Source organism: Bos indicus, chromosome 11 (assembly GCF_029378745.1).
Source record: "Bos indicus isolate NIAB-ARS_2022 breed Sahiwal x Tharparkar chromosome 11, NIAB-ARS_B.indTharparkar_mat_pri_1.0, whole genome shotgun sequence".
Classification (NCBI taxonomy): domain Eukaryota; kingdom Metazoa; phylum Chordata; class Mammalia; order Artiodactyla; family Bovidae; genus Bos; species Bos indicus.
The window spans coordinates 75,021,835-75,046,881 of NC_091770.1; the positions used below are offsets into that span (position 1 = coordinate 75,021,835).

The following is a 25,047-nucleotide window of genomic DNA, read 5'->3' on the forward strand; positions in this document are numbered from 1 at the left end:
GTTACTTGTCACAAAGTAAAGAGAAAACAAAGTTATTTTATTTTGAATTTTTCGCCAAGTAACTGAAGAGTGATTTGAAGATTTAAGATTAAGACGAATCATGAAGAGTTATAAAAATAACCTCTTTGTACCTTTTGTCTCAGAACAGAAGTAATCTGGGTTTCTTTGTTTATCAAAACACAGAAATCCATGGTTGGCAGACACACGGAATAGCATGGCGCAGTTCTCCCCTCCCTTGCTTCTCGGCGACTTCACAGATGATGCGTATCACGTGGGCCTGTTGAATGTGAGCTGGCCTCACAGTCCATGTTACCACTACTCTCTAGGCAGCCACTACTGGTTAAAAGGGGTTGGTGTGGGCCTTGAGACCTATTGGCCACCCTAGTAATGACTGGAAGAGAACTTAAAAGTCATCTCATTTAATCAGATCTAGTCCTTGTGAAACAGCCACATGAGTGGTTGTCCTTATGCTTGAATACCATAGAAGTGAGCCATTGCCCTTCTAGACAATTCTGGGCCATAAGAAAATTTCTTATAAATACGAGCTTATATCTTTTTTTATATAATTTGTATCATTAAGTCACTCTTCTGCTTTTTGAGGTCATCTGAGCAAATGTGAATGCAAAAAATGAATAAGACAAAAGTCTCTGTTCTCAAGGAACGTTTTTAATATGTTAAAGGTTTATGTGTAGAGGATGTGCCTATTCTGCATGTGTAATAAGGAATATAGGCATATCTTGCTTTATTGTCCTGTGCACATACTGAAATTTTTGCAAGTTGAAGATTTGTGGCAACACCTCCATTTTGCAACAGCATTTGCTCACTTTGTGTTTCTGTGTTACATTTTGATAATAGTTGCAGTATTTCAAACATTTTCATTATTATGGTGATCTGTGATTAGTGATCTTTGATGTTACTGCAAAAAGATTATGACTTTCTGAAGGCGCAGATGATGGTTAGCATTTTTTGCCCACAAATTTTAAAATGTTAAAAAAATTAAGGTGTGTACATTGTGTTTTAGACATAATGCCATTACACAGTGTATGTAAACACAACTTTTATTTGCACTGGGAAACTAAACAATTTATATAACTGCCTTTGTTTTTTGTCTGGAAGGCAGCGTCTCCAGGGTATGCCTGCATTAGGCTTCCCAGGTGGCTCAGTGGTAAAGAATCTGCCTGCAGTGCAGGAGATGCAGGTTCAGTCCCCGTGTCAGGAAGATCCTTTGGAGAAGGAAATGGCAACCCACTCCAGTATTCTTGTCTGGAAAATCCCTGGTGGGCTACACAATCCATGGGGTCAAAAGCGAGTCAGATACGACTCAGCAACTAAACAACAGCAATGCCTGTATTATACTTGAATCAAAGCAAGGGTGCACTTAAAAGTTATTTTGTAATCATATTTTTCTGTTACATTTTTATGAATCTGTACCAACCTTATATAATAATGTAGAAACTATATAACAGGAAAGCAAAAATGAAAAAATAAAAACATCACCCACATACCACCATCTGGAGGAAACTAATCATTGTTAATCTCTTAGAATATTTTCCATCCTTTAAAAATGTCTAGATGTACATAACATGTATATAAGTATGGATGTGTATTTAAAAGTTGGGATAGTATTGTATATTCTGTTTCATAACTGGACTTTTCTCCTACTCAGTAACATATGATGAAACATTTAGCAGGAGTAATTCTGATTGATCATTTATATAACCTTTTGATTAGATGATAATCTGTTAGTATACCTTATTAGTTCTGTAGAGATGTAGGATATAATTTCTTTGGAGGTGTTTTGGGTGGCGCAGTGGTAAAGAATCCACCTGCCAAAGCAGAGGCACAAGAGATGGGGGTTTGATCCCTGGGTCGGGAAGATCCCTGGAGTAGGAAGTTGCAACCTGCTCTAGTATTCTTGGCTGGGAAATCCCATGGACAGAGAAGCCTGATGGGCTATAGTCCATGGGATCCCAAAGAGTCAGACATGACTGAGCACACACACATTTATTTTTCATAAAGAGGGAAAGGAAAACCAGATGTCTTAGATGTATTTGGCATTTGCCTATCTGAATGTAATGTGTGGGGTAGAGTTCTTTACTTTTTTTAAATTCTAGAACTTCTTTGTTCACATGATGATATTTGATTATCATGAATGGACTGAATACTCTTCAGCAGTGAAACATTTTTCAGTCTGGGTCTTGGAACCATATAATCTTGGGGCCTCATTTAGAAGGGAAGGAAATCTATAGCAGAATCACCAGTGAGTGGCATTCCTGGGGGTGGTGGCATTGACTCTTCCTGGCTTTTTTTTTCCTTTCTAAATTTCAACTCTAATTGAAGTGAACAGCATTGGGAACAAGGTGCATTCTACTTTGGGTACAAGTTTTACATATGGAATAGATTCATTTTGCTTTGGGAGTTGAATATAATGAGGACTTCCCTGGTGGCTCACATGGTAAAGAATCTGCCTGGAATGCTGGAGACCCAGGTTCAATTCTTGGGTCGAGAAGGTCCCCTGGAGAAGGAAATGGCAACCCACTCCATAATGAGTAGGGAAGTGTGTAGGCTTTGGAGTGAGGCTACCTGTATTCAAATCCTGACTCTCTATTCAAATCTTGACTCTGCTATTTACTTCCTGGCAAATTATTTATATATGCAAATTTCTTAATAAAATATCTGGTATAACAAGAACTCGTTGCTAGCGTCATCCTCATTAGCCTAAATGTAAAATAGGAGGCATTTGGAAATGTCTAGAGCAGATAGTCTTACACAGTAACTATAGTATTATAATCAGGAATATATTTAAAGCTTAACTTTGTATCTAAAATTCTTTCTTGAGAAAGTTGATTTGAAGTGAATTTTTCCGTAATGCTTTTGTATTTCCTTTAATAGGTAACTTGTACTTTTTTCCTCCCCCTTATAGGAGATGGAAAGAACAGTTCATATGTTTGAGACATTCCTATGAACCTTTCAAGAAGAGTGGTTTATCCCCTCCAATCTGCTCCTGACAGAGCAGTCTTCTGAGCCATTCAATTTCAAATTGCACCAATTAACGTGCAGAGCCTTGGTGTAAAGTGCTCTCTCACTCATTCTTTCTCTCTGTTGAATTTGGTGCTATTGTCTCAGGTACCTGAAACCAACCAGCCTACAAGAACCAAACAGAACTTCAGAAACATGTTGTATTTTCCACAAATAAAAAATACAACCCCACAGATTGGAGATTTTGGTGCTACAGAAACTGCTCTCACTTCTGCTCCTCTTTTTGTGCACTCTTTTTTGGAGATTTGTCTCTTAGGGAGCAGACCAGCAAATTTGAGGAAACTGGATGGGGCAGTTCTTACTGTGTTGAATTGTTTAAAAAGTGGGCAACCTGTTCCTTTCCCTCTCCTTTCTACCCCTTTTATCATATTTGTTTTATTTTTTTCTCTGGGTAATGGACTAAAGCCTGTTTTGAAATTGGCTATGGTACATTCTGGTGGGAAACTGAAGAAACTGGATGAAATTAGATTAGGCTCTTTAGAACTGCCTTTAATGTGCCTTTTTATTCATTTGAGAAAGGATAAGGCTAAACACAAGGATGGGCTTGTTTGTAGCAAATGAATTAGAATGTTTTCTTTGGTCACAACCCTGAAAATAAGTTTTGATACTCTGTATCATTAAGAGGCAGCCAGTGATTTGGTATGAAATGCCTATATTGCTTTTAAAACTCAATCAAGAAAGTTGTTAAGCTACAAAATATACTAAAAATGGTAAGTTTTCCTGTATGGTTTGTTTCTGTTTAAGAAACATGTGATGAAGCAACAACAACAAAAAATAATACACAATCCATAAAAAAAAAAACCACACTCTTTTTGGTATCGATGACAATGATGGTCAGAAAATAGAACTGCCTTCTATTTTCTTCTATCAGTGGTAATTTAATGGATATTCATGTTTGAGTTCCCAGAGAAGAATGATTTTCATGTATAGCAAATTATTACTGTTTTGGTTTAAAGCCAGGACTTGCCAAATGGAAAGAAAAGAGGAATTTTTGTCTAGGAGCTCCATAAAATTCTTTTTCAATATGCATAGTTGCAAGTGAGCTCTGGTATGGTCCTTGAATAACAGTATTAATATTTAAATCCCTCATCATAAGCTTACCTTCACAACTAACTATTCATTTTGATCGGAACCCATTTTGGATCTTGTTGAGCGATTTCTGTGACTTGTACTTGTCTAAAATTAATTATGGATTACTAGTTTTACAAAAACTTTCTACAAATTCAGAGACACAGTCTAGGCAGTTGCAAAGAGGCAAAAGGAGTGCAGTGACTTTTTTATCAGATGATTTTTAAGCAAAAAAGTAGAAAATTTTGACAAGTTGGCTTGATACCTTCGTTCATTATAGCCGTTAGCTGCACAGGTGTGTCTTTCCAATATATGCAACACATGTAGTTTGGATTTTAGAGCAAATGGTCTTGGACTACTGCAGAGATACTGAGCTACCTCAGCTCTTTGTATTTTAGTTACCAACGGTGTCTACAGAGTTCTGTATTCACTTTGCCACCGTTTACATGCTGAAGCTAAGGTACTTGTCTCCTCGTCTCTGGCTTCGTAGGGTGCTGGATGCCAGTGCAGAAAGCACGCTTTGGCCAAGGCTACTGCAGTAATCTTAAGTGCTTCTTTGCATTTACATGAACATTTTACGCTTTCTAACTCTAGTTTAATTTTAAAATAATGCCACTTGTTTTCTTTATACCTATGAACTTTTCATGATATTCAGTTAGTCATGTAATTCAAGATGCTACCCGTGTAGACACACTGTATTTTTAAGCTGGGCAAGTGCGATTAACGATGAACCAATTTTAAAGGGGAGGTCATTTGAAACCTCTAATTTGATTATTGGGAGGATTTTCATGCTTTCTTTAGTATTTATTACCATCATACCAGTTCAAGCTATTTTACTGTCTAATACATTAGCATTTTGTATTTTGATGGAAATTGTTACAGAATTTAAAGATTTGATGAAATAAGATGTAGCAGATTTTTTGTAGCAAGTTTCTGGTAAAAGGGTTTTTTGCAAGTCTCAGGTTCTTGCTGCACTATTTTTCTTTAAATATTTATTCCAGTTACTCTAATTCAGAAGCATTCTGTTCAAGTAACAGCAGCACTTGTGAATGGAAAAAAAATGCACATGTTCTTAGTAAGTTACTAAATTTGTACAGGTTAAGGTTTTAGCCATCAGTGAGTTTGACAAGGGAAATTTATTTATGTTCAGCATTAAAATGCTTCCAAAAGATCAAGTTTTTTAATTTTAACCTTGATAGAGATAAGAGAAATAGGAGGCAACCTCAGTATGATAGGATCTGCCACTCTGAACAGTTTAGGTCTTAAGGAGAAAGCCAATCTAATGCCAAGGGGAGAAAAATGAGCTGAAATTGTACTAACTCCTCTGGCCCCTTTCCCCCCGCAAAAGAAACACGCTATACCAGTTTTGCTTACTTTACAGCTATCTGGTGGTTCTAGAATTTAAAGCAGCTTGTAAAATTATCCAAGCAGACTCAATTTTGTTTACCTTTCTGTAAGTTCTTGATTTTTGCTGTATAGCATTGGCAAAAATATGTACAAATTGACCTCTGTTCTTATTTCCTATTGTGAGCATTATACATTAGCTCCTGTGTAAAACCTTGCTCCCAGATGACTAAAATGTGTATCACGGCCCAGCCCAACAATAGTTAATGCTCAGCTGTGGGGACCATAGGAGCTTTTGAAGACGATGGAACCGCACTAGGTTGAAACTGATGGCTGTGGAGTTAATTGTGTTTTTGAGCTTGAATCTCACCTGTGATTAATTTTTTTTTGTTTAGTTTTGTTGTCCTTTCAGTACATTCTTTCAGGACTTGATTTTTCTCATATGCCAATGTATTTGTAGATTTACTGGATTTTATTTTTTAGGGAGTGGGGTGGTAATATCTTCCCATTTTTTGATTAAGTTGGTTCAGCTATGGTGCTATTCAGTAGGTATCTTCAGTGTCAGGTCCCGTAGCTGAATGCCATTGTTATTATAATTATTATTTGTAATCACATTGTAAGCTTGAATTTGGACTTGTACCAACATCTTTTGTATTTTGTACATTCGGTTATTTAGACTTTGGGAGTCCTCTTTGGTTTCATTCATGTATGTCCACTTTGTAGAGTAAGTAGACCTCCTCAACTATGGTCTATTTTGGGTTTGTAGTTTAATTTAGAATTGTGTTAAGTTGATGTTTTACATTTGACTTCATTTTACATTAGTTTGAAGTAAATTATTTAATTTTTGAATTCTGGAATTTTGAACATTTACTGTAATTTGTAATATAACTGCTGTGAAATACTTGAATAAAGATGACAAGAAAATCATGTCTTTCTTCAGCTTAATCATCATTACTGTTGGCTGCAAATGCAATGCTTTGTTTCTAGCTGAACTCATCTGTTTTGCAGCTAGGGCATGTTGATGTTTATTAAGCACCCTGAGAATCTTGTTCTATGATTCTTTGAGATTTAGTTGCCCTAGGTATTTTTTAGCTTAAAGTTGAACTTTTTTCTGTTGAACAATTGTAGTTTTAACTTCATATGAAGATTGTCTAAAAGTTGTTAGAATCAAATGGATTACTTCTGTGATTTGTTTTTCTCATTGGAAGACTATGCGACAATAGACAATCAGGTAGTATGGTTCACTTATTTTATAGTGCTCTTCTCTCTGATCACCTAGTTGTCGGTGTGTTTTGAATAATAGAATTTAAATGTGGAGAGAGATTTCACACCAGAATTTTATGGGGTTTATTGCCTTAAGCAAATAGAATGTACTTGGCTTTAGATCGCCCGTATTTCTGTTGTCTGGTGTATATGTATATTCCAAGGTTAGTATACTAATCTTCTTCTACATAAATCTTTAATGCCCCCCCCTCCATTTTTAAAGATGATAAAAAGGAACTGTTTGAATTGGTTTTTCTTGGTTTTGCAGATTAATTCTTACTTTTGATTGTTGTATATATCAGAAGACTGATATTGATAAACCTGGGAAACAGACTTTTGAAAGTTTTATCTGAATGTTTAGATAAGGAATTTATAATTGAATTTGAGTCTCAATCAAGTTTTGAGGGCCCCAGGGATGAAGTTGGGTTTATGTATCCAGTTTTAGTTTTCCACTGGACTCAAAACTACAGTAAAGTGAGAGACTAATCTTTAAGTATCTGCTTCATTTAGTCCTCACGCCCGAATACCTGAAAAGTTGTCTCTTGGCTATGTTTTAGAATACAAATTCTCTCTCTTTCCCACACAATCATGTCTGTTATGTGCTAGGCACTGAGTCAGAAATTCGTGACATGATACAGGTGATATTCTCTGTCCTTTAGAAGCTTATAATCTGCTAGGGGAAGTTGGTACAAATGCTAGTAGAAATGACTGAGTGGATTAAGGACTGTAACAGAGGATCACAGTGCTGTTCATAGTTCTAAGAAGGGAATCAATTCTGTTTAGGAATGGGACAATGAGGAAGGTCTTCAGAGAGAGTTGGCATTTTATTAATATAGTTGGTGATGGACAGGGAGGCCTGGCATGCTGCGATTCATGGGGTCGCAAAGAGTCTGACATGACTGAGTGACTGAACTGAACTGAATATAAATAAATATTGGCAAATGTAAATAATATAAATATTTATTAATATTTGGCCTTTGCCTCTCTTTGACTTTTCTAGAGTCTAACCTTACTTTATCAAAATTTTTCTTAGTTTCTTGTGACCCTTCGTATTAATATTGTATCACTTTATTCATGCCCATTCTATACCAATAGATATCCCTTATGGTATTTTTTCTCCTCAGAATTTAGCTGTATTTTGTATTGTGTAACATAGTAAATTACTAATGTTATGTAAAACTTAGTAATTTTTTCATGTGGGAAAGGGGATACAAAAGAAGTATCATAATTTATATTCCCTGTAGGACTTTAAAACAATGCTGGACATATAATAAATCTTTAACTTACTTTTTGGTTCAATTGACAAAGAAAGCTGAAACTTACCTAAATCATCCTTTCACAGATTCAACAAATATATAATAAGTGCCTACTATATGTTGCAGGAGCTGGAAATAAAGCAGCCAACAAAACAGAAAAAGTCCTTGTCCTCATGGAGCTTAAGTTCTTTTAGATATAAAGTACCAGATTTCTGGCATGGTTAATCAGAGTTCGAACTGTTCTTTTTAAGTGTTCTTCTTTGTTTCAGCATTGAATGAAGCATTTTGTTGTTAAAAATTGCCAAGAAGTCTCCTTTTTCCTTTTCTTATATTTTTCATCTTGTGAATAAAACCTGGTCCATCAAGAATCCAAATCCTGACATCCTAAATTTTCTCTTCCTTATGATGAATCTCATTGTAATCATGTGGTGTGTTCTGTTGATTTCTTTTTTTCCTCATTCTAAACTTGTTTCATATCCATCATGCCTTCTCCATCACCCCTTCTGCATCTTTATTGCAGCTGACTTAGTTTGGGCACTGATTCTTTTCTTTGGACTAGTGTAAAAGTCATCAGTTTGAGGGAACGTAAACATGGGCAAGAACTTGTGTCTGTGTTCAAGGAGATTGTTACAGCTTACTTATACAGCGTTTACTAGCTGCCGGGGACTGTTGTGAATGTTTTATAAATACAAATAGAAACCATTTTAATCCTATGAGAGCCTTATGAGATAAGTGTTATTATTGTCCTCATTTTACAGGCCAGGAAACTGAGACATAAAGTAATTTGCCCAAGGTCACACAGCCAGGATTCAAATGCTGCCAGTCTGACTCGAGTGGATGTGCTTATTCGCTATGCTTGACTTCTTGTGTGGGTAGACAGACACACACACACATCATTTCAGTATTATAAGTCACGTGTTGCAACTGAGTTCTGCATAAGGTGTACAGAGGAGGAGCATGTAGCCAACCTCAGAGAAGCCTTCCTGAGAAACCCCATGCCTGAGCTGAGGCATTGGTCTAGGAAAGGCCTTCAGGCAGAAGGGACAACAGAAGCACAGATTGAGAAGTGAAATAGCATGACAGCTGCAGGGGATAGTACAAGCAGTTCTGTGTCACCACAGGTCAAAGTTTATTTAACACTTTTATTTGAGTGACTGCCACTTGCCAAGCCCAGTTCTTGGCATTAGAGTTACAGCTGAGGACAGGACAGGCAAGGTCCTGCTTCTCTTGGAGCTTACAGTTCAGTGGGCAAGGAGCAAAAAAGATGTCATCTAGTAGTGGCGGATGTCTGGGTAACAGGAGGGTAGTAGTAATAGCAGACATCTGCATGTTAGGCCCCATTTTAAGAATTAACCACTTAATTACCACAGCACTATATGAGGTAAGAACTGTCGCTTAAGGGGAAACTGAAATAAGGAGTTGATTGAGCAACTTGCTCAAGGTTACACAGTTAGTGAATGTTAGCTGGGGTTTCTGCCTTGTGTGGCTTCAGAGCTTGGATTCTTACTGATCTATCATTAAGGTGGAAGAGAAATTCATTTTATGCAAGTTTTTCTCCCCTATTAATAAACACTTTCAAAACTATAGAATACTGTGGAGAATAATATAACGTGCATGTTCCCACCATCCAGAATTAAATGCTAGCTGTTTGTCATCATTGATTTTGTTCTTTAATTCTAGATGAGGATGAAGGTCCCTTTCTCTTCCTTCCCCGGTCCCATTCTTTTTCTTTCTTCAGCAGAGTGAGACACTCTGATGCCTTCAATGAACATCTTTCTTGTCTGTGTTTTAACTTGTTATTTGAGAAGGTAATAGTGTGGGGTGCTGAAGCCAGACTGACTGAGTTTGAATCCTAGTTGAATCCCGTCTTGGCTATGCAACATTCTGCAAGTTATTTCAGCTATCTGCACATCAGTCTATGTTTTAGATGGGGGATAATGGTAATGCTAAGGCCATGATGGTTACTGTGAGGATTATGTATTTAACTCAGCCAATGTGAAGCACTTGGGACAGTACCAGGCACATAGGAAGTGTTCAATAATTTTTAATCATTATGACTCTAATTATACAAGTAGTATATTTTTATGTATCCATGAAAATGATTTGAGTTTTTTCAGTCAGTTCAGTCGCTCAGTCATGTCCTACTCTTTGCAACCCCATGAATTGCAGCACGCCAGGCCTCCCTGTCCATCACCAACTCCCGGAGTTTACCCAAACTCATGTCCATTGAGTCAGTGGTGCCATCCAACCATCTCATCCTCTGTCGTCCCCTTCTCCTCCTGCCTCCAATCCCTTCCAGCATCAGGGTCTTTTCCAATGAGTCAACTCTTCACATGAGGTGGCCAAAGTACTGGAGTTTCAGCTTTAGCATCATTCCTTCCAAAGGATACCCAGGACTGATCACCTTTATGATGGACTGGTTGGATCTCCTTGCAGTCCAAGGAACTCTCAAGAGTCTTCTCCAACACCACAGTTCAAAAGCATCGATTCTTTGGCACTCAGCTTCTTCACAGTCCAACTCTCACATCCATACATGACCACTGGAAAAAGCATAGCCTTGACTAGACGGATCTTTGTTGGCAAAGTAATGTCTCTGCTTTTGAATATGCTATTTAGGTTGGTCATAACTTTCCTTCCAAGGAGTAAGCGTCTTTTAATTTCATGGCTGCAATCACCATCTGCAGTGATTTTGGAGTCCCCGAAAAATAAAGTGACACTGTGTCCACTGGTTCCCCATCTATTTCCCATGAAGTGATGGGACCAGATGCCATGACCGTAGTCTTCTGAATGTTGAGCTTTAAGCCAACTTTTTCACTCTCCTCTTTCACTTTCATCAAGAGGCTCTTTAGTTCTTCACTTTCTGCCATAAGGGTGGTGTCATCTGCATATCTGAGTTTATTGATATATCCCCTGGCAATCTTGATTCCAGCTTGTGCTTCTTCCAGCCCAGCATTTCTCATGATGTACTCTGCATGTAAGTTAAATAAGCAGGGTGACAATATACAGCCTTGACATACTCCTTTTCCTATTTGGAACCAGTCTGTTGTTCCACGTCCCGTTCTAACTGTTGCTTCCTGACCTGCGTACAGGTTTCTCAAGAGGCAGGTCAGGTGGTCTGGTATTCCCATCTCTTCCAGAACCTTCCACAGTTTATTGTGATCCACACAGTCAAAGGCTTCGGCATAGTCAGTAAAGCAGAAATAGATGTTTTTCTGGAACTCTGTTGCCTTTTTAATGATCCAGCGGATGTTGGCAATTTGATCTCTGGTTCCTTGAGTTTTTTAAATGTATATAAATGGAATTGTTTTACATCTTTAAAATTAATTTTTAAACTTAAATGCAAGTAGGTGGTTTAAAGAATAAAGTATTTAGGTTCTAAAAGGTTTATTGTACAAACCACCAATCCCCTGATTTCCCCATAAGAAGAAATAGTTTCCCTAGAGCCAATTGTTTTCAACACCTGAAACTATTTTGGTATACACCTCTATATTTCTAAGTAATATTTTTACATGGCTGCTGTTTTAGTGTCCAGTTCTTACCGTTTTCTTTTTTTTGTTTGTTTTTTTTTTACCATTATCTTTTGATTTCCCACTGTGGAAGAGTATAGTCACACCTGTCTCCAACACAAACCTATGCTTCTTTTTTTCTTATCCTCCTAGCTGGTTATAATTCTTATTAGATCATTATTCAGTATTTGCCTTATTGAGAGTATGTAAAAGCTATTTACAGCCGAGCTATATTATTTTTTTGGTTATTAAGTCGTTGTTAATTTGCCTAGTTTTCTATGTATTAACTGCTACTGCTGCTGCTGCTAAGTCGCTTCAGTTATGTCTGACTCTGTGCAACCCCATAGACGGCAGCTCACCAGGCTCCCCCATCCCTGGGATTCTCCAGGCAAGAACATTGGAGTGGGTTTCCATTTCCTTCTCCAATGCATGAAAGTGAAAAGTGAAAGTGAAGTCGCTCAGTCGTGTCTGACTCGTAGTGACCCCATGGACTGCAGCCCACCAGGCTCCTCTATCCATGGGATTTTCCAGGCAAGAGTACTGGAGTGGGGTGCCATTGCCTTCTCTGGTATTAACTGCTACTGGTCCCTAAATTCATCCCCAGCAGACCAACTCTCTTCATAGTATCTCCAAACATAGAAGGTATGCTAGCATTTCATCTTCTTGAGAACTTCATCTCCTTTTCTAATTTTGCATTGGCGTCTACTAAGGTCTTGCATAGCTATTTTATTGGGACCTCCTTTACAATCATCCTTGCCTTTTCTTAGCATTTATAAGCTGTGTTGCTGTTGAGAAGTACAGTGCTATTCTGATCCTTGACCCATTTTCTTGATACTGTTTTCCTTTCCCAAAGCTTTTAGAGTCATCTTTCCCTAATGTGCTGGAATTTCACAGACGTGTCCAAGTGGGTGTCTGTGAGCCTCTTTACTGTGGAAACTCATCCTTCTGAGAACTTTTCCTGAGTTGTTTCTTTTTGCTCACCTTTGTTTTCTTTTTTTTCCATCTCTAGAAATACTGTTACCCAGATATTGGCCTGCCTAGACTGCTCTTTAATTTTCTTTAAATTTATGTAATTTCTATCTTTAAATTTTCTGTAATTTTCTTTCACATTTTTATTTCTATATTTAATTTTTAAAAACTATTTTGGTTCCCATGATTTTTCAAAAGTATCACTTTGTTCTTGTTTCATGGATGAAATATCAGCTCATCTCTCTGTGGAGATCAATAATTACTTTTTCTTCTACCTGAGTAGACTCTTTCCTCCAAGTTGCTTTTCTTTGTTTTAGCTCCTCTTTAGTAGTATAGCCTTTTTCCAAATGTTTGGTAATTCTCTGCTATCTGCTCATATTTAAGAGTGGGAGACTAAAAAGGTGCTTTTTAAAATTGGGAAAGTCTCTGCAGATAGGAGTATAACAGAGCCTTCTCTGGGAAATACCATCAGCCCAACAGGAAAAAAGCTAAAGATAATAACATTTGGGGTTCTCTTATGAAACCACTCAGCCAGTGCTCCCTATAGAGTTGTATACATTAGCAACAGTAGATACAAATGTGGGTAAATGTAGGCTACTATTTGAATGCAGAGTTCCAAAGAATAGCAAGGAGAGATAAGAAAGCCTTACTCATTGATCAGTGCAAAGAAATAGAGGAAAACAATAGAATGGGAAAAGACTAGAGATCTCTTCAAGAAAATTAGAGATATCAAGGGAACATTCAGAGAAGGCAATGGCAACCCACTCCAGTATTCTTGCCTGGAAAATCCCATGGACGGAAGAGCATGGTGGGTTGCAGTCCATGGGGTCGCTATGAGTAGGGCACGACTGAGCGACTTCACTTTCACTTTTCACTTTCCTGCATTGGAGAAGGAAACGGCAACCCACTCCAGTGTTCTTGCCTGGAGAATCCCAGGAATGGGGGAGCCTGGTGGGCTGCCATCTATGGGGTCACACAGAGTCAGACACGACTGAAGCAACTTAGCAGCAGCAGCAGCAGCAGGGAACGTTACATGCAAAGATGGGCTCAATAGAGGACTGAAATGGTATGGACCTAACAGAAACAGAAGGTATTACGAAGAGGTGGCAAGAATACACAGAAGAACTATACAGAAAAGATCTTCATGACCCAGATAATCACGATGGTGTGATCACTCACCTCAGACCCAGATATCCTGGAATGTGAAGTCAAGTGGGCCTTAGGAAGCATCACTACAAACAAAGCTAGTGGAGGTGATGGAATTCCAGTGGAGCTATTTCAAATCCTAAAAGATGATGCTGTGAAAGTGCTGCATTCAATATGCCAGCAAATTTGGAAAACTCAGCAGTGGCCACAGGACTGGAAAAGGTCAGTTTTCATTGCAATCCCAAAGAAAGGCAATGCCAAAGAATGCTCAAACTACCACCCAATTGTACTCATCTCACATGCTAGTAAAGTAATGCTCAAAATTCTCCAAGCCAGGTGACTTCCACATGGTCAAGCTGGATTTAGAAAAGGCAGAGGAACCAGAGATCAAATTGCCAACATCTTCTGGATCATCAAAAAGCAAGACAGTTCCAGAAAAACATCTATTTCTGCTTTATTGACTATGCCAAAGCCTTTGACTGTGTGGATCACACTAAACTATGGAAGATTCTGGAAGAGATGGGAATACCAGACCACCTGACCTGCCTCTTGAGAAACCTGTATGCAGTTCAGGAAGCAGCAGTTAGAATTGGACATGGAACAACAGACCGGTTCCAAATAGGAAAAGGAGTATGTCAAGGCTGTATATTGTCACCCTGCTTATTTAACTTACATGCAGAGTACATCATGAGAAATGCTGGGCTGGAAGAAGCACAAGCTGGAATCAAGATTGCCAGGGGATATATCAATAAACTCAGATATGCAGATGACACCACCCTTATGGCAGAAAGTGAAGAACTGAAGAGCCTCTTGATGAAAGAGGAGAGTGAAAAAGTTGGCTTAAATGAAACATTTAGAAAACAAAGATCATGGCATCTGGTCCCATCACTTCATGGGAAATAGATGGGGAAGCAGTGCAAACAGTGGCAGACTTTGTGGTTTGGGGCTCCAAAATCACTGCAGATGGTGATTGCAGCCATGAAATTAAAAGACACTTACTCCTTGGAAGGAAAGTTATGACCAACCTAGACAGCGTATTAAAAAGCAGAGACTACTTCGCCAACAAAGGTCCAATTAGTCAAGGCTATGGTTTTTCCAGTAGTCATGTATGGACGTGAGAGTTGGACTATAAGGAAAGCTGAGTGCCAAAGAATTGATGCTTTTGAACTGTGGTGTTGGAAAAGACTCTTGAGAGTCCCTTGGACTGCAAGGAGATCCAACCAGTCCATCCTAAAGGAGATCAGTCCTGAGTGTTTGTTGGAAGGACTGATGTTGAAGCTGAAACTCCAATACTTTGGCCACCTGATGCAAACTGACTCATTTGAAAAGACCCTGATGCTGGGAAAAATTGAAGGTGGGAGGAGAAAGGGATGACAGAGGATGAGATGGTTGGATGGCATCACCGACTCAATGGACATGAGTTTGGGTAAACTCCGAGAGTTGGTGATGGACAGGGAGGCCTGGCATGCTGCAGTCTGTGGGGTCTCAAAGAGTTGGACACAACTGAGAGACTGAACTGAATTTATCTGAGCCTACCTTAATATTCTCTCTTCTTCCTTTTTAAAAATATTTATTTATTTTGTCTCATTGGATTAGTTGAGGCACGTGTGATCTTCCTTGCGCCTTGCAGGATCTTTTGTTTCCACGCACAGATTCTGTATTTGTGCATGGGCTCAGTAGTTGTGGTGGACAGGCTTAGCTGCCCTGCGGCACGTGGGATCTTTGTTCCCAGAAGTGGGACTGCATTACACAGTGGATTCTTAACCACTGGACCCTCAGGGAAGTCCCTCTTTATTTTTTTAAGAACTGATCTTGAAAAGTTGTGGCTTGGTTGGTTATGTCAACAGAAGTCTCTTAGAAGGAATGCCTTCATGTTTAGATTGTCTGGACCAATGATTTTGAAGTTTTTGAATAGTCTCATATACTCCATTGGTTTGCTTTCACCTTTTCCCTCCTAACCTCATTTTCCTTTTGTTAGGTCAGTGTATTAGATACAAAACTCAGACGGAGTTAAAGTGTTCATTGAAAGATTTTGCACTAGAATTTCCTGCTTCAGGAGCAAGAGTTTATCTTCAGAGTGAGTGCTTAGAGGTGATGGAATCAGGCTTTCTTCTTTTTTTTTTTTTGACTTCCATTAATGCCACTGTTTCTGTGATAGAACCTCTTGTTCCAGAATCAGAAACAATTGGTGTGTGTAGGGCCTTTTGGGCTAATAGTCCACTGTTAGTGGCAGACTAACATGGCAGGCCTGAACGGCCAAGCGCTAAAGGTCATAAGACATCCTGATTTTCTTACTGAAATTTTTATTTCTTTCTGAAATTCTTGCTATCTAGAACTTTTTTGAGTCAGTATTTTGATTAACAGAAGAAGCATAACTTTAGGGAAAGAAGTCCCATACTTGCTAATCCTCTCCTCCTCATCCCTGATGAGCTTCAAGCCAAGAAAGATGAAAGAAGCCTGGCCTTGGGGGAAAAAAGGTGAGTAAAGCAGAAAAAAAGTTTAATGTTTTTCTCACATATGTGATGTTTTTTACAAGTTAAAAAGTTATCTTGGCCTTTGCCTACTAGTCATTTGCTGGAGATCATGAAGTGTGAATGTAGCCGTCCCATCCAGGTATCACTACAATAGTGCTTTTTAATATCATGTAGCGTTATAGTTTAATTGCTAGTGAGTTGCTAAGTTTCTAATTTGATAGGCCAACATTTGTATGGGTTGTAATGGTTTTGAGAGGTAAATGTCACTCAGTTTGAAAGACTATGAGTAGACTTGTTTAAAATTAAAGATACGTGTATAAGGCAGGACAGTGGAAGATAAAGCTTTGTATGTAGTTTTGGTTTCTTGTTATAGAGGATCAGGCTTAAGATAGTTGTACTTTATCACATGACAGTCCTTGAATCTTTTTGAATAGCACCATGGCATGTTGAAAATGGAACTTTAGAAATATTAATTTGACAGATAGATACAAAATTGAAAATTTTTTCTTCAAGGTATATTGACTACCTGTCATATGCCAACTATGTCCTAGCCACAGGAGTTAAAAAGCTAGCTGAAACAGTCTCTGCCCCTAGAAATAAATATTCAGTAGAAGATGACATAGTAAAAGAAAAAAAGTGTTTTAAATTAGGTAAGCGTGATGATAATGGTTTAGCTGAGGTTCTGTTGGAACAAAGAAGGGTACTGCTCACCTAGAAATTCCTAAAAAGGTTTTTCAGGTGGATATGATATCTTAACAGCATCTCAAAAAGTGAAGGAATCTATGTAGTAAAAAATTGGGGGCGAACATTATAGGAAGAGTAAACAGTATAACAAATGTATAGAAACAGAGGCAAATATCTTAATCAGGCAACTATGGACATTTCTGATTTGCTGTATTCTAATGCAAAGGAAAAAATGGTATTAGAGGATAACAAGTACTTTACATGATTTTCTTATATCCAGGTAAGAGATGCACAGGCCTGAACTAGGGAAGTTGTAGTAGTGATGGTGAGAAAAGGACAGTTTCTAGAAAATATAGAGGTAAGAGCATTAGGACTTAGTGATTGTATTTTGGGACTGAGGATAAGGAGAAGCCTGAATTTGCTCTTAGGTTTCTGCCTGGGTAACCAGATAGATTAGTAATGCCATTAACTGAGAATGAACAAGAGAGTGTGGCAAATCTGATTCTACCGCAAGAGGCATGGGTTTGATCCCTAACTAGGGAACTAGGATGCCTCCTGTGCAGTGCTGCCCATTCCCCGCCCCACACCACCGCCCCCCACCAAGGGGAAAAAAAAAAAAGAAAACACATGTGGCTTGCATTGTGTTTCTGCTGGATAACACTAATCTAGAGCCTAGTCAGATTCTTGTTTTATTTTAATTATTTTGTACAAGTCTACTGAGCAACTGAGCACATGCAGGTACACTTTATAAGTGATAATGAGTGTGTTCTGCTAGAAAGCACATAGTATCTGGCTATTGTTCTTTTTGTGATGTTGTAGTAACTGATACTCAATGCCTAGATACCTTAATTTATTAAGAATTTGCAAATGATTGAGTTTTAATGAAATCACTCCTTACTAATTTATTTGCCTTGTCTATTATCTGGTTATTCAGTAATGCAAGTCATTATAGGAAAGGTAGGATTAATGTTTGATTCTTTACCATTATTAACAAGTTTTAACAATGAATGATGTCCCTATCCTCAGCTAATGAATTTGTTTTCTTGATGTCATAATGGATTCATAGATTTAAGCATATTTAGTATATGTCACGGAGAAGGCAATGGCACCCCACTCCAGTACTTTTGCCTGGAAAATCCCATGGACAGAGGAGCCTGGTAGGCTGCAGTCCATGGGGTCGCTAGAGTCGGACACGACTGAGCGACTTCACTTTCACTTTTCACTTTCATGCGTTGGAGAAGGAAATGGCAACCCACTCCAGTATTCTTGCCTGGAGAATCCCAGGGACAGGGGAGCCTGGTGGGCTGCCGTCTCTGGGGTCACACAGAGTTGAACACGACTGAAGTGACTTAGCAACATCAGCAGCAGTATATGTCAATTCCCTGCCATAATTATGCTTATTGATGCCAAAATGGCCCAGTCTCTGGCCTGTGGGAACCTTCTCAAGTTGGTTCCTGAGTCCTTTTGACACAATCCTATTACAGTCTTTGTTAGCTTTTAACCTCTGTTGTGTCTGTAGTGCTCTCTCCTCTTTTGTTCCTGATACTGGCAATTCATGTCTTTTCTCTCTCTCTTTTTTCCTTGCTCAGTCAGTCTGTTTTATGCATCATTTAAAAAAACTAGTTTTAGGGTTCATGGATTTTTCCAATTTTTTCTTTCATTTTTCTGATTTCTGCTCTTGAGTTTATTTCCTTCCTTCTTCATGTTTTGTGTTTAGTTTCTTAACTTTAGGTTATTGATTTGAGACTTCCTTTTCTACTATAATCATTTAATGTTAAAAATTTATAAGCATTTCTTTAGCTATATTCCCATGCATTTTTGAAATGTTGTATTTTCCTTTTCATTTATTTAAAAATATTTTCTACTTTACCTTGAAATTTCCTCTTGACTCCTGGATTATTTAAATACGTGTTATATAGTTTTCAAATATTTGGAATTTCTCAGGTTGTGTGTTATTGAATTCTCATTTAATTCTGGTACAGTCAGCATAGCATGATTTTAATTTTTTAAAATTTACTCTGGTTTGTTTTGTTACATAGCATGTGATCTGCCTTGGTTAGTGTTTTTTGTCAACCAGGAGGGAAAAAGTATATTCTGTTGTCATTGGATGGAGGCTTCTATAAATCTCAGTTAGATAACATTGGTTGCTTATGTTTTTTAGATATTCTGTATTCTTGATGACTTTCTGTCTACTTGTATTAATTACTAAGAGAGGACTGTTGAAACTCTCCAACCATAATTGTGAATTTGTGTATTTCTCCTTTCAGTTCTTAGTTTTTGCTTCTTGTGCTTGAACGTTTGTTGTTAGCTGTATACACATTTAAAGTTAGGTTTTCCTGGTGAATTGGACCACTTATCATTAGGTAATGCTCCTCTTCATCCCCTGTAATTATCTTTGTTCAGAGTCTTCTTTGTTTTCTTAAATACTTAGTTTTCTAAAATTAGTGTTTGCATGGCACATCTTTTCCCATCATTTAACATTCTTCTGCCCTAGCCTTTCATCTTTCCATATATGTAACTGCCTTCTTCAATTAGAAAGATAGCTTCCTTCATCCTGAATATATGTATGTATTTTCTAAATTTTTAATTGCATAAAGTAGTTAGATAAGATAGCCCATACTACAAAAAAACCCCAAATGTACTAGGTGGAGTTCAATTCTGTTTTTAGTGCTTTTTGTCATTAGTGAGGTTCAGTTCAGTTCAATTCAGTTCAGTCGCTCAGTCGTGTCCAACTGTGTGACCCCATGAATTGCAGCACCCCAGGCCTCCCTGTCCATCACCAACTCCTGGAGTTCACTCACACTCACATCCATCGAGTCCATGATGCCATCCAGCCATCTCATCCTCTGTCGTCCCTTTCTCCTTCTGCCCCCAATCCCTCCCAGCATCAGAGTCTTTTCCAATGAGTCAACTCTTCGCATGAGGTGGCCGAAGAACTGGAGTTTCAGCTTCAACATCAGTCCTTCCAAAGAACACCCAGGACTGATCTCCTTCAGAATGGACTGGTTGGATCTCCTTGCAGTCCAAGGGACTCTCAAGAGTCTTTTCCAACACCACAGTTCAAAAGCATCAATTCTTCGGTGCTCAGCTTTCTTCACAGTCCAACTCGCACATCCATACATGACCACTGAAAAACCATAGCCTTGACTAGACAGACCTTTGTTGGCAAAGTAATGTCTCTGCTTTTGAATATGCTATCTAGGTTGGTCATAACTTTTCTTCCAAGGAGTAAGCATCTTTTAATTTCATGGCTGCAATCACCATCTGCAGTGATTTTGGAGCCCAAAACCACAAAGTCTGCCACAGTTTGCATTGTTTCCCCATCTGTTTCCCATGAAGTGATGGGACCGGATGCCATGACCTTAGTCTTCTGAATGTTGAGCTTTAAGCCAACTTTTTCACTCTCTTCTTTCACTTTCATCAAGAGGCTCTTCAGTTCTTCTTCACTTTCTGCAATAAGGGTGGTGTCATCTGCATATCTGAGGTTATTGATATTTCTCCTGGACATCTTGATTCCAGCTTGTGCTTCTTCCAGCCCAGCATTTCTCATGATGTACTCTGCATATAAGTTAAATAAGCAGGGTGACAATATACAGCCTTGACGTACTCCTTTTCCTATTTGGAACCAGTCTGTTGTTCCATGTCCAGTTCTAACTAACTGTTGCTTTCTGACCTGCGTATAGGTTTCTCAAGAGGCAGGTCAGGTGGTCTGGTATTCCCATCTCTTCCAGAACCTTCCACAGTTTATTGTTATCCACACAGTCAAAGGCTTTGGCATAGTCAATAAAGCAGAAATAGATGTTTTTCTGGAACTCTCTTGCTTTTTTGATGATCCAGCGGATGTTGGCAATTTGATCTCTGGTTCCTCTGCTTTTCTAAATCCAGCTTGGACATCTGCAAGTTCATGGTTCACGTACTGTTGAAGCCTGGCTTGGAGAATTTTGAGCATTACTTTACTAGCGTGTGAGATGAGTACAATTGGGTGGTAGTTTGAGCATTCTTTGGCATAGCCTTTCTTTGGGATTGGAATGAAAACTGACTTTTTTCCAGTCCTGTGGCCACTGCTGAGTTTTCCAAATTTGCTGGCATATTGAGTGTAGCACTTTCACAGCATCATCTTTTAGGATTTGAAATAGCTCCACTGGAATTTCATCACCTCCACTAGCTTTGTTTGTAGTGATGCTTCCTAAGGCCCACTTGACTTCACATTCCAGGATATCTGGGTCTGAGGTGAGTGATCACACCATCGTGATTATCTGGGTCATGAAGATCTTTTTTTGTACAGTTCTGTGTATTCTTGCCAGAATCTCTTCTTAATATCTTCTGTTTCTGTTAGGTCCATACCATTTTTGTCCTTTATTGAACCCATCTTTGCATGAAATATTCCCTTGGTATCTCTAATTTTCGTGAAGAGATCTCTAGTCTTTTTTCATTCTATTTTTTTCCTCTATTTCTTTGCATTGATCGCTGAGGAAGGCTTTATTATCTCTCCTTGCTATCCTTTGGAACTCTGCATTCAAATGGGTATATATTTTCTTTTCTCCTTTGCTTTTCTCTTCTCTTCTTTTCACAGCTATTTGTAAGGCCTCTTCAGACAGCCATTTTGCTTTTGTACATTTCTTTTTCTTGGGGATGATCTTGATCCCTGTCTCTTGTAAAATGCCACGAACCTCCATCCATAGTTCATCAGGCACTTTGTCTATCAGATCTAGTCCCTTAAATCTACTTCTCACTTCCAGTGTATAATCATAATGGATTTTATTTAGGTCATACCTGAATGGTCTCGTGGTTTTCCCCACTTTCTTCAATTTAAGTCTGAATTTGGCAATAAGGAGTTCATGATCTGACCTACAGTCAGCTCCCAGTCTTGTTTTTGCTGGCTGTATAGAGCTTCTCCATCTTTGGCTGCAAAGAATATAATCAATCTGATTTAGGTGTTGGCCATCTGGTGATGTCTATGTGTAGAGTCTTCTCTTGTGTTGTTGGAAGAGGGTGTTTGCTATGACCAGTGCGTTCTCTTGGCAAAACTCTATTAGCCTTTGCCCTGCTTCATTCTGTACTCCAAGGCCAAATTTGCCTGTTACTCTAGGTGTTTCTTGACTTCCTACTTTTGCTTTCGGTCCCCTATAATGAAAAGGACATCTGTTTTGGGTGTTAGGTCTAAAAGGTCTTGCAGGTATTCAAAGAACTGTTCAACTTCAGCTTCTTCAGTGTTACTGGTCAGGGGCATAGACTTGGATTACCATGATATTGAATGGTTTGCCTTGGAAAGGAACACAGATCATTCTGTCGTTTTTGAGATTGCATCCAGGTACTGCATTTTGGACTCTTTTGTGCATTTTAGGTTTATAGAAAAATTTAGTGTGTGGTGCAGAGTTCCCTTACACCTCCTTACCTCTCTACCACTTCACCATTTCCCCATTATTAACATTTTACATTACTGTGGTACATTTGTTACAATTTATGGGCAAACATTGATATTATTAGCTAAAGCTCATAGTTTACATTAGGGCTTACTCTTTGCATTGCACTTTCTATGAGTTTTGAGAAGTATACAATGACATGTATTCATCACTGCAATATCATTAAGACTAAGTTCACTGCCCTAAAAGTCTCTTGTGCTCTACCTGTTCATGCCTTGCTCTCTGTCCTGACAACCGCTGATATTTGGAGTGATAGCTTTGAAAATAGAGGAAGGGTCCCTGAGCCAAGGAGTGCAAACAGTACCTACAAGCTGGAAAAGACAAGGAAAACAGACTTTTTTTTACAAAGCTCCAGGAATTAACACCTCAGTTTTGGCTCATAAGATCCATTTAGACTTCTGATCTCCAGAACCGAAAAATAACAGATTTGCATTGTCCTAAGCCACTTAACCTGTAGTAATTTTTAATAGCAGCGATCGGAAACTGCTGCAGTTCCCTATGTGTACCATGGCAAATAGATGCGGAAACAATGGAAACAATGAGGCTTTATTTTTCTGAGCTCCAGGATCACTGCAGATGGTGACTGCAGCAATGAAATTAAAAGACACTTGCTCCTTGGAAGAAAAGTTATGACCAACCTAGACAGCATATTAAAAAGCAGAGATATTACTTTGCGACCAAGGTCTGTCTAATCAAAGCTACGATTTTTCCAGTAGTCATGTATGGATGTGAGAGTTGGACCATAAATAAAGCTGAACGCCAAAGAACTGATGCTTTTGACCTGTGGTGTTGGAGAAGACTCTTGAGAATCCCTTGGACTGCAAGGAGATCTAACCAGTCCATCCTAAAAGAAATCAGTCCTGAATATTCATTGAAAGGACTGATGCTGAAGCTGAAGCTCTAATACTTTGGCGACCTGTTGGGAAGAACTGACTCATTGGAAAAGATCCTGATGCTGGGAAAGATTAAAGGCAGGAGGAGAAGGGGGCGACACAGGATGAGATGGTTGGATGGCATCACCGACTCGATGGAAATGAGTTTGAGCAAGTTCCAGGAGTTAGTGATGGACAGGGAGGGCTGGTATGCTGCAGTACTTGGGGTTGCAAAGAGTTGGACATGACTGAGTGACTGAACTGAACTATGTGTACCACCCAGAGGCCAGTCTAGAAGGACCTTGGGTTGTTCACCATAGTCGTATAGCCTTTGCCCAGCTGATTCTGGTCAGTTCCATGCACGTGCAGCTCTGGATTTCATACAGTAATTTAAAGGGCCTCGTTCTCTACTCCCTATTCTTTGTGATCTAGCCCCCTCTTCTGGTTGTCTGGCTAGAAAGAGAAAAAATACTTAAGGTTACACCTGTTTTCACTGCTACCGCTGCCATGAGGAGGCAGATTCATTACTGAGGCTCATCTGGATTTGGGTCTGGAGGGTGTACAGAGAGCATTTTTCTTCTCAGATTCTGACTGCCCTAGAGCGTAGGCTGGGGAATGTAGGTGATAAAAGGCAAACCAGGGCACTCACCACGATGTGGGTCAGTGTTTGAGGTTTGAATTTCCTACTGAGTTCACATGCTTTATTTGTTTTTTTTCAGAACCTTTAGCGATTAATTATATTGTTCTATTTTTTTTTTATATCTGTTGTTCAGGACTTTTAGTTGTGATCAGTAGGAGAGATAGAGTTGAGTATTCTTACTCAGTCTTAACCAGAACCAGGAGTTTCTTCATTTCTTTTTTACCTTAAAAACTCCCTGTGTTTTTTCCCCTTTCTGTTTATCTTAAGGCATTATCTTTTTTTTTTTTTTAATTAACTCTTATGTTCTTTCTACTTTAGTGTATATTTCTAAAATGATATCCCCCCTCTTTCTGAGTTATTTCACATCCTTTGTGAGTTTTTCTGATTTTGGTCTACATTGTTCTTTCTTCTATTATTGTTTTTGTCCTCTGGCTTGTTTTGAAATAATAAAGTTTTCATGTAATTTGTAGGCATGTTTTGGTGGAGGGCTTTTATTGCCTGTAGGGGTAGCTTTCTTGTTTTAAAGTTTTTTTTTTCTTGGAATGTATTTATGTGAGATTTTTCCTCAATTGTTTTGTTCTTTATATATATATATATATATATATATATATATATATAAAGTTACTTTCCTTGAATTTTTATAGGGAAGCCTGAATTTTACAGTTCTAGAGCTCTCTCTTCTATTATTTTTGTGAAGTGTTTAAGTATATGATTGGTTCCTTTGTGAATTCCCCTTACTTTGTTCTTCTCTCCTGCTTTTATCTGGATTTATGTTTTGTCCCTATGCTGTTCAAATTAGATTCTATCCCTAATAGTTTTGTCTTAGTATGGGGCTTGGTCCTGAAATGGGGCATTGGCCGATTCATTTTGAGAATTGTCACGAGGCTCAGAACCCTTGCACTCACGTGAGGAGTGCAGGACGCGAGACTCCTGTCCGTGGCAGGTGCTCTCCTTGGAGCCCGCGCCCCTCCCAGTCCCACACCACCACCGAGCTTTTCTTTTAGTGAGCGCTCGTGGGGATTTTCACTTTCATTAGATGTCGGTGACTGTCCTCTCCTTTTGTCCTCACACATGCACCACAGTCTCATAGCTGTTAGTGGTTTGATCCTCCTCACTTGGGATTTGGAGTTCTGGAGATTCTTTTTTACTTAGTTTTGTTTTAGATGTTATCCACCGAGTCTTTGAATGTTTCACCCTGGCTTCTCTGTTTTTAATGTTCAGTTCAGGAAGATTTAAAGAACTGTGCTGTCACTTGCCACTATCCACTGTGTTCGTTACTGTGATGTAAAGTTACACTCTTCTGAGAAGAATGAGGAGTTCTGAATAAGACATTTGAGGGAGAGAAGTGAAGGTTTAGAAGTCG

General features: G+C 38.7%; 1 protein-coding gene across 5 annotated transcripts in view; it reads left to right on the plus strand.

Moving 5' to 3' along the window:
- Positions 1-6,378, plus strand: part of ATAD2B (ATPase family AAA domain containing 2B) — a 122,278-nt gene extending 115,900 nt beyond the window's left edge. For 4 of the 5 annotated variants that reach the window (XM_070799080.1, XM_070799082.1, XM_070799083.1 and 1 more), the window contains one exon: positions 2,924-6,378. In XM_070799080.1, coding sequence (XP_070655181.1) covers positions 2,924-2,965 — 42 coding nt within the window. In that variant the 3' untranslated portion in view covers positions 2,966-6,378. Of the gene's footprint in view, positions 1-183 lie in introns of all 5 variants that reach the window. The other variant, XM_070799081.1, reaches the window with a different exon arrangement.
- Positions 6,379-25,047: the final 18,669 nt, after the last annotated feature.